This window comes from Sinocyclocheilus grahami, unplaced genomic scaffold (assembly GCF_001515645.1).
Source record: "Sinocyclocheilus grahami isolate Dianchi unplaced genomic scaffold, SAMN03320097.WGS_v1.1 scaffold769.1, whole genome shotgun sequence".
NCBI lineage: Eukaryota > Metazoa > Chordata > Actinopteri > Cypriniformes > Cyprinidae > Sinocyclocheilus > Sinocyclocheilus grahami.
The window spans coordinates 554615-564523 of NW_015505948.1; the positions used below are offsets into that span (position 1 = coordinate 554615).

Here is a 9909-nt window from a genome sequence, read left to right on the forward strand (position 1 = left end):
TATATAGAGTTCTTTATCCTTAAATAACCTGTCCTTACCTGATCAGTACACCAGTACCAGCTACCAATAATTGCAATGCCAAATAACACGCCAGGCCATGGCAGGTCCCCAGTCGTGGGATCTCTAAGTAAATGAAAGGCATCCTCGCGTGGAGTATAACATTGTTCAGAGATGTTAAAACTCCTCTGAGATGGCAAAGATAAACTATATTTATCCAGTAAAGCACTGTATCCTCCAACTTCATAGAAGGCTATTGACAAATGGGGGACAACACAAGTAGCAGTTTATTATATAGTAGTTAATCTGTATTGACAAGTTATTTACACAAGTATTTGTAATTTTTTTGTTTGTCTGTTAATGTAAAAATTTTATATAAAAAAAAAACGTTGTAAACTTTTGCACATTCATGAGGTGCTGACCACATTCTCCAGGTGTGCTGTCAGTTGTGCCTGCTGACCTATCCAAATACATGGCTATTATTTCATACCCTTTACCTAGTTCATAAGTTCATGAATACTTATGCAATATATGCAAAATATTTAACTTTTAGGTTAACAGTCATTTCCTTTCACCCTAAAGCACGGTGCAATGCAGAATTAAAAATATGGGTAAAACACCTGTGAAAAAATGAATGCATTTTTTTCTTCTTTTTTTTAGAGTGTAATACTACTAACTAAAACTGTTTATTTTTGTTTTAAATCATAGATGATTAGTGCTTAAACTAGCTGATGGTTAACTTAAAAAATAAACAAATAAGAAGAGCATGTGCTGTCTCATTACATTGTGCCATATGTAAGCTGTCATCAAACTGTGAATAATGATAAGACAATGAATTTTGATAAGCAATTGGTACATACAGAATCCCATGAGGATGAAGGCTCCAGCAATGATAACAAAGGTTTGGACAGTATCTGTATACATCAGTGCAGCCAGTCCTCCTACAGAGACATTGCATGTCAAATTTTAACGCATTAAAATATTATTTGTTTCAGAAAGGCTATTTAATATCTGTATCTCACAGAAGTGAGTACACCCCTCAAATTTTTGTAAATATTTTATTATGATTTTCACTTAGGGGTGTACTCACTTTTGTGGCCAGCGGTTTAGACATTAATGGCTGTGTGTTGAGTTATTTTGAGGGGACAGCAAATTTACACTGTTATACAAGCTGTACACTCACTACTTTACATCGTAGCAAAGTGTCATTTCTTCAGTGTTGTCACATGAAAAGATATAATAAAATATTTACAAAAATGTGAGGGGTGTACTCACTTCTGTGAGATACTGTATGTAATATATTGTCTGTCCAAAACCGATTGTTTTCTAGCGATTATAAGCATTCAAACAATAGAATAATGCCATGGTCATGGGTTTGATTCCCAAGAAATGCATGATCTGACAAAATGTTTGTCTTCAATATTTCAATCTTCAAAATGTATTTAAATGTCTACCAAAGGTGAAAACATCTAGAAGGGAATGAGATGGATCAGTAGCTGGTTTTACCTGTGACTGTATAGAGTGCTGTTATGCAGAGCAGGGCAATCACTGCAACATAGATATTCCAGCCAAGAGCCTGCTGTATAAAAACTGCTCCTGAGAACATGTCAACCTATGTTCAGCGAGAGAGTCATGGAGAGAGTGAATTGGTGCCCTTTTTGAGTCTAACAAAGCGCACATTATGATACTTCAGGTTTTTATATTATCAAGACATGTATTCATACTTACGGAAATCTTTGTGAAGATGTAAAGGAAAAGTGAAATGACAGAGAGATACAAGCTAATTCTAGTCACTCCAAATCTTTTCTTGAGGTACTGAGGCATTGTAATCACCTTTTGTAAAAAAGAGTCACTCATATTATTCAAATTAAAATTTTTCATCTAAAATATCACCGTAAAAAAATGAAAAATGTACATACCCCTGCAGTTAAATAAACAGGGACGAACACCCAGCCCAGCAACAAAACAATAAATAATGCCTGTGAAACAGAAATGCATGAAACGAATAATTGGAATCATGAACTGATTTGACTTTTACCATTGACAAAGCATGATATTTTTCTATATTTATATAGCTTACATTCCATTCGAAACCCCCGACAGCGATTCCACTTGCAGCTGCTGTTCCTGCAAGACCAACAAAATGACCACTGCCAATGTTGCTGGCAAAAAGAGAAGTTCCCACCTATGTGTGTGGTGTGAGAGAAATACATACATAGAAAAAGGAGAAAGCTTTAAAATAAGCATTGCAATCTTTAGATACAGTCACAACTTTTGTTTTCATAGTGACAAAAGAGCGTGACAACATTTAAAAACGACACATTTTTTCAGTTTTTAATTAAACTTATCATTATTAAAATGTAATATTTAATACTCACAGGCCACCATGCCATGGTCCGACCTGCAAGAAAGTAGCCGCTTACTGTGCCACGATTAGTCCTAAATGTAGACTAACATAAAAAAATCTATATTAATATTTATTTTTATTACATTCTACATAAATTAAAAAACGTAGTTCTGTTAACAGACATATCAGTTGTTCAAATGTTAAAACACACAAGAACAAACTTTTACTAACCCAAATTCCTACTGCAATAACCACCATAAAGTAGCCAATGATTACACTGATGTCCGCTGGATTGTTGATGGTTGCATGTTTCGCTGTAGTGTTTTCCATTTTTGAAGACAGGCAGACACGATGCTGATATCATTTGTGAGGTGACAAAACATAAAGCATCCAACGGATGAGGCACTTGAGGAGAAAAACATTTCTTCATACAGGATTTGAGGGTAAAATCCATGATCTTTGCCCACATGGCAAAAACGCTGATGAAGGAATATTATTAACAATAATTTACTTATTACTAGCCACTTAGAAAAGACTTTAAATGCTAAACTTACACCTTGACTAATGCTGTGGTACTTTTAGTAGAAAACAAAACAATGTAGTGCTTTAAATAATTTTATGATTTCAAAAAAGCATATGAAAAAGCATTAACATTTTTTCAAAAGCAGAGAAAGAAACACCCTTGAGCAGACTGTTCAAAATGTCATCATGAAAAAAATTGCAGATATTTATTTAAAGTATTTTCATTAATAACATCATGTAATCATGCTTATTTCTTATGTATTAAAATAGACTTAACTTTGACTTAAATTTTTCATATAGGCCTTATTACAGTATTATACAAGCATAATTAGAGTAACAGGCTAAATGATGTGATAAAACATTATTTTGCATAGTTTTTCTTTATGCCGACATCAGCAGAATAGCATTTTCTTCTTTTCTTTTCTTTTTTAATTAACATGCTTGTTTCTCACCAACACCTAAAATAATGTTCCCAACAGTACAGGTCTAACCGTATTTGGAAATAACTAGAAGAGGAGGGATAAACTCTTTCATGGATGATCAGCTTGTGAATGCATCAGTTGTGTCACTAAGGTCTGGTTAATAATCCTGTACTTTGGTGTGTGACATTATCACTACTTCACTGCTTTTCAAATGCAACAACAACTCGCTTCTATATGCAGGACAAGCAACAAAGAAACTTCGGTTCAATTTATTTAATGCAAACCAGAGCACAGACTTTCCATTCAAAGGTTTGGACAGTATCTGTATACATCAATGCAGCCAGTCCTCCTACAGAGACATTGCATGTCAAATTTTAGCGCATTAAAATATTATTTGTTTCAGAAAGGCTATTTAATATCTGTATCTCACAGAAGAGTACACCCCTCAAATTTTTGTAAATATTTTATTATGATTTTCACTTAGGGGTGTACTCACTTTTGTGGCCAGCGGTTTAGACATTAATGGCTGTGTGTTGAGTTATTTTGAGGGGACAGCAAATTTACACTGTTATACAAGCTGTACACTCACTACTTTACATCGTAGCAAAGTGTCATTTCTTCAGTGTTGTCACATGAAAAGATATAATAAAATATTTACAAAAATGTGAGGGGTGTACTCACTTCTGTGAGATACTGTATGTAATATATTGTCTGTCCAAAACCGATTGTTTTCTAGCGATTATAAGCATTCAAACAATAGAATAATGCCATGGTCATGGGTTTGATTCCCAAGAAATGCATGATCTGACAAAATGTTTGTCTTCAATATTTCAATCTTCAAAATGTATTTAAATGTCTACCAAAGGTGAAAACATCTAGAAGGGAATGAGATGGATCAGTAGCTGGTTTTACCTGTGACTGTATAGAGTGCTGTTATGCAGAGCAGGGCAATCACTGCAACATAGATATTCCAGCCAAGAGCCTGCTGTATAAAAACTGCTCCTGAGAACATGTCAACCTATGTTCAGCGAGAGAGTCATGGAGAGAGTGAATTGGTGCCCTTTTTGAGTCTAACAAAGCGCACATTATGATACTTCAGGTTTTTATATTATCAAGACATGTATTCATACTTACGGAAATCTTTGTGAAGATGTAAAGGAAAAGTGAAATGACAGAGAGATACAAGCTAATTCTAGTCCCTCCAAATCTTTTCTTGAGGTACTGAGGCATTGTAATCACCTTTTGTAAAAAAGAGTCACTCATATTATTCAAATTAAAATTTTTCATCTAAAATATCACCGTAAAAAAATGAAAAATGTACATACCCCTGCAGTTAAATAAACAGGGACGAACACCCAGCCCAGCAACAAAACAATAAATAATGCCTGTGAAACAGAAATGCATGAAACGAATAATTGGAATCATGAACTGATTTGACTTTTACCATTGACAAAGCATGATATTTTTCTATATTTATATAGCTTACATTCCATTCGAAACCCCCGACAGCGATTCCACTTGCAGCTGCTGTTCCTGCAAGACCAACAAAATGACCACTGCCAATGTTGCTGGCAAAAAGAGAAGTTCCCACCTATGTGTGTGGTGTGAGAGAAATACATACATAGAAAAAGGAGAAAGCTTTAAAATAAGCATTGCAATCTTTAGATACAGTCACAACTTTTGTTTTCATAGTGACAAAAGAGCGTGACAACATTTAAAAACGACACATTTTTTCAGTTTTTAATTAAACTTATCATTATTAAAATGTAATATTTAATACTCACAGGCCACCATGCCATGGTCCGACCTGCAAGAAAGTAGCCGCTTACTGTGCCACGATTAGTCCTAAATGTAGACTAACATAAAAAAATCTATATTAATATTTATTTTTATTACATTCTACATAAATTAAAAAACGTAGTTCTGTTAACAGACATATCAGTTGTTCAAATGTTAAAACACACAAGAACAAACTTTTACTAACCCAAATTCCTACTGCAATAACCACCATAAAGTAGCCAATGATTACACTGATGTCCGCTGGATTGTTGATGGTTGCATGTTTCGCTGTAGTGTTTTCCATTTTTGAAGACAGGCAGACACGATGCTGATATCATTTGTGAGGTGACAAAACATAAAGCATCCAACGGATGAGGCACTTGAGGAGAAAAACATTTCTTCATACAGGATTTGAGGGTAAAATCCATGATCTTTGCCCACATGGCAAAAACGCTGATGAAGGAATATTATTAACAATAATTTACTTATTACTAGCCACTTAGAAAAGACTTTAAATGCTAAACTTACACCTTGACTAATGCTGTGGTACTTTTAGTAGAAAACAAAACAATGTAGTGCTTTAAATAATTTTATGATTTCAAAAAAGCATATGAAAAAGCATTAACATTTTTTCAAAAGCAGAGAAAGAAACACCCTTGAGCAGACTGTTCAAAATGTCATCATGAAAAAAATTGCAGATATTTATTTAAAGTATTTTCATTAATAACATCATGTAATCATGCTTATTTCTTATGTATTAAAATAGACTTAACTTTGACTTAAATTTTTCATATAGGCCTTATTACAGTATTATACAAGCATAATTAGAGTAACAGGCTAAATGATGTGATAAAACATTATTTTGCATAGTTTTTCTTTATGCCGACATCAGCAGAATAGCATTTTCTTCTTTTCTTTTCTTTTTTAATTAACATGCTTGTTTCTCACCAACACCTAAAATAATGTTCCCAACAGTACAGGTCTAACCGTATTTGGAAATAACTAGAAGAGGAGGGATAAACTCTTTCATGGATGATCAGCTTGTGAATGCATCAGTTGTGTCACTAAGGTCTGGTTAATAATCCTGTACTTTGGTGTGTGACATTATCACTACTTCACTGCTTTTCAAATGCAACAACAACTCGCTTCTATATGCAGGACAAGCAACAAAGAAACTTCGGTTCAATTTATTTAATGCAAACCAGAGCACAGACTTTCCATTCAAACAATGTTCAATATTTGAGAGCTGTAGGTCTTTAAAAACAAACAGACCTGTTTGACATCAGATGAAAATACAGAGTCTCTTTGTCTCTGCGAAAATGTTACTGTAAGACAAAATTACAATAACGTAGAAACCGAAACAAAAGGAAAACAATCATACAAAAAGCAGTCATTTGGTTTCTATTGCGAGTCTATGCTTTAAAACATTTCAGATGAGATGACCAGCTAAACCCAAAAAGATGCCATTAAAGCACTACAGATACGTATACTGATCCACTTCATTGAGGGCAAGCTGAACAGTGCGTTACAACGATGTGCAGAAAATCAATCACTATGTCATCATGAACTCTTCCAGAGATGTCCAGCTTCAAGTGGACCCCACAAAAATCACACAAGATACTTAAGGACTATAACATGGATTGTGTTAATGTTAAGACTCATGTTTTGTTGCATTATTGTTCAATGTTAGTTCAGTAATGTGAGATTAAAAGACAGAAATTTCAGTCAAAGAGAAAGTGTGTTTCTTGATTTCATTTGATATCTTTTTTTTTTTTTTAAGTTTGAGCTTGAGATTCTGGCATCAAATAAGCATGAATTCGGGACAGTTAATAGTAAATGCATTTGTGAATTACAGGTCATTTAAAATACAGTAGGGTTTGCAACATTAAATCTGAATAGCCACATCATTTAGAATTACATAATGTTGCTCATCAGCGGTTATCATCTGGGTCTTATAGGCATGGGCCGATTACCGGTTTCAAGGTATACCGCGATTTGAAAATGTCACGGTTTCAAAACCACTAATATTTTCCGTTATACCGTTCTTGCGGTATGCGCTGTTTTTCATGTCTCCTCAAAGACTGAAGGTGTAGGAATCCCTCGAGTTGAGTGCAGTGTAGAGAGTAAAAAGACCCTCCTCCTGTTGGTGCGAGTGAGCGGTCAGTCAAGTGTGTACTGTGTAGGATGGCCGAACTTAAGGAGCTTCCCCTGGCGGTCGGCAACCGGACGTTTTTTGTCTTAATGCAACTCTTCTCTGTTCTGGACTTGCACAAATTGCGTTGCAATGCAATCGTTTTCCAAAATGTCCTTTATGTGAAAATATGAAGTCTGTAAACGCCCGTTAACAGAGGCCAGAGACGCTGAAGACGGACGCACAGAGAAAAATACTGTAGCAAGCAGATCACTCACTGTTCATGATGCACGAACTATTGGAAGAAACTCCTCAATATTGATTTGGGGGTTTATATGAATGTGTTTCTGAGGGGAACTGACTGTCTTCAGAAAAGTTTACATGGTATTTTCTTTTCATCTGGTCTCTGTATAGTTCATATTAAAGCAGTGTTTCAGCGCAGCGCTGCTTTGTTTACAGCGGTAAGCAAGAAAACGCTGTATCTGCTGTTCCAGAAGCGCCTCCTGCTGTCAGAGAGTGAATCTGCGTCTCATTCAGAGCTTCTGCTGTTTGCTTCGTTCAGGCATGTAGTATAATTTCACAAAGCTAGTCAGAACAGAACATTCTGTTTTTGCTTCAAATTGGGTTATTATTAAATCAAATTATGTATATGAAATTATATAACTAAAATTAAATAACTGTAATTACCGATTTAGGTTAAATAAAGGGGTCTTTATTCTTTAGGAAACAAATCCAAGAAAAAATAAACAAATTCTACTGTTCCTAATATTCTGTACGTTGCTCAAAAACAAAATATATTGTGTTAAGCGGAAATTTTTTTTTTTTACCCAGTCATTTAAAAAAATAACACATTTTAGAGCTGTAATGACAATACTGTGATATTTTTGCTTAAGGTTATCATACCGTCAAAATCTCATACCGGCCCATGCCTAGTTATCACATTAGTTAAGATTGCGTTAGACAAAACAATATAACGCAAAAACAATTTGCACCATACGTTCAATACAAAAAAAAAATAGAAATGGAAATTGTAGTCAATGGGAAATCTGCTCCTTTATTAAATGTAATAAATTGCATGTGGTTTAGAGTGTGCAGATATAACACTCTAACAAACTTCATGTGTGCTAGCAATCATCTGCAAGATAAAATTTCAGACTGGCTAGAGCAACATGTTTTTTTCTTCTCCAAGCAATTTATTTAATCACATGATATCTTCTGAATGCACATCTAACAATTTCATCTGTAAATGTACTTGCATTGTAGTTTATGCATTTTCTAATCAAATAATAATACAAAAAAATCATCCACCTCAAACGAAGTGTATACATTTATTAACCACATTATGCAAATTACATTCACATGATGGTTTTTCCATCCAGCATTTTAATGCAAATTTGCAAATTTTGCATAGAAATGCTAGTTGATGGAAAATCTGGATGAATCTCGTGATGTTGCTTAACAGCAGTTTAACATAATAACATAAGGAAACCACTATCAAAAAAAAAAGAAAAAAAAAAAGAAGAAAGATTTGAAGCATCTTACACTGATTATAAGAGATCTCATATTAAGCTATGACTTTCAACCGCTGTTATGGTAGCAATCTAGATGTTCTAATGTGTGTAAAACTATATTCAGCCTCTATCCAACCCCTTTTTCCTCATTGAGTCAAGCATGCGTTTAACTAGTTTTTGCAGTGATTCAAAGAGTTTATTATTCCCAAGACGATACCATTTCTAAAATCAAATTTGGGAATCTGAGAAGAATTATCATTATTAAGAGCAAAACATTCTGAAATCATATCCAAATGGTATGTATATTTTCCGTCAATACTTAGTAAACAAAAACTTGCATTCAGCTTGCAGAAATGAAATAATGAATTTCAAAACATCTAGACATCAACCAAGAGTAAAGATGTAAAAGTAGGTGCATAAATGTTTCCAAAATGCCCATATGTCTCACTGAAAAATCACACTGCCTGACTTGTCCTGTCGATCCGCATGAGTCTGCATGACCGGGTCGGTCGTTTCTCCTTTCCCCGTTTCTGCTGAGCAGCCCGAAGACGTGCTAAAATGTGTTTTTTTGGGAACTTCAGGGTGGTACATCCAAACTGGCTAACTCCTCCTGTTTCCCCAGGTAATTTCTCCCGCCTTTGGACCCAGCTTCGCCAGCCAGGTTTCCAGCAGTAGACGCTATCATAAAATCTCGATCCATTCTCACCACCCAACACATAAATCCTGCGTTTCCATCTAGCCACACCTCCAGCTGCAATCCGCCTTGGCAGGCCAGGAAAAACCACTGGACTAGGCGCACGGTCACTACCACCACCCCCTCGCTCTACTCCAACTGCCACCTCCCGCTCTACTCCTGATCCTCTTCCTTCTCGGAAGAACAACACACGTCCTGTGGCATCTAGTGGTTCAGCCTGGGTGTAGTTGCCATTGAGGAACTTGGCGGCATCACGCAAGTAACCACCAATGGCACAAACGCCGCCACGTACTGCCACGCCTCCAGCCAGGCAGGTGGCGCCAGAGTCTAGGGCGACACGGCTCCAGGTATTTGTAACCGTGTGGTATATAAGCACACCAGCATGCACCACAGCCCTGCTCTGCTCCAGTGTGGTACCACCAAGCAAGTAGAGACGACAGCGGAGAGCAGCGCAAGCAAAAGAACGCAATGGCAATGGCAAACGAGGTCCTGATGCCCAGGTCAGC

At 35.8% G+C, this 9909-nt stretch overlaps 1 protein-coding gene across 1 annotated transcript in view; it reads right to left on the bottom strand.

Moving 5' to 3' along the window:
- The window catches only part of slc5a2 (solute carrier family 5 member 2), a 9499-nt gene extending 4086 nt beyond the window's left edge, over positions 1–5413 (bottom strand). Inside the window, exons 1-8 of the mRNA XM_016245809.1 lie at positions 5273–5413; positions 5073–5144; positions 4775–4879; positions 4614–4673; positions 4423–4527; positions 4201–4306; positions 858–938; positions 39–250 (exon numbers count right to left, since the gene is read on the bottom strand). Coding sequence (XP_016101295.1) covers positions 39–250; positions 858–938; positions 4201–4306; positions 4423–4527; positions 4614–4673; positions 4775–4879; positions 5073–5144; positions 5273–5371 — 840 coding nt within the window. The 5' untranslated portion in view covers positions 5372–5413. The remainder of the gene's footprint in view (positions 1–38; positions 251–857; positions 939–4200; positions 4307–4422; positions 4528–4613; positions 4674–4774; positions 4880–5072; positions 5145–5272) is intronic.
- Positions 5414–9909: the final 4496 nt, after the last annotated feature.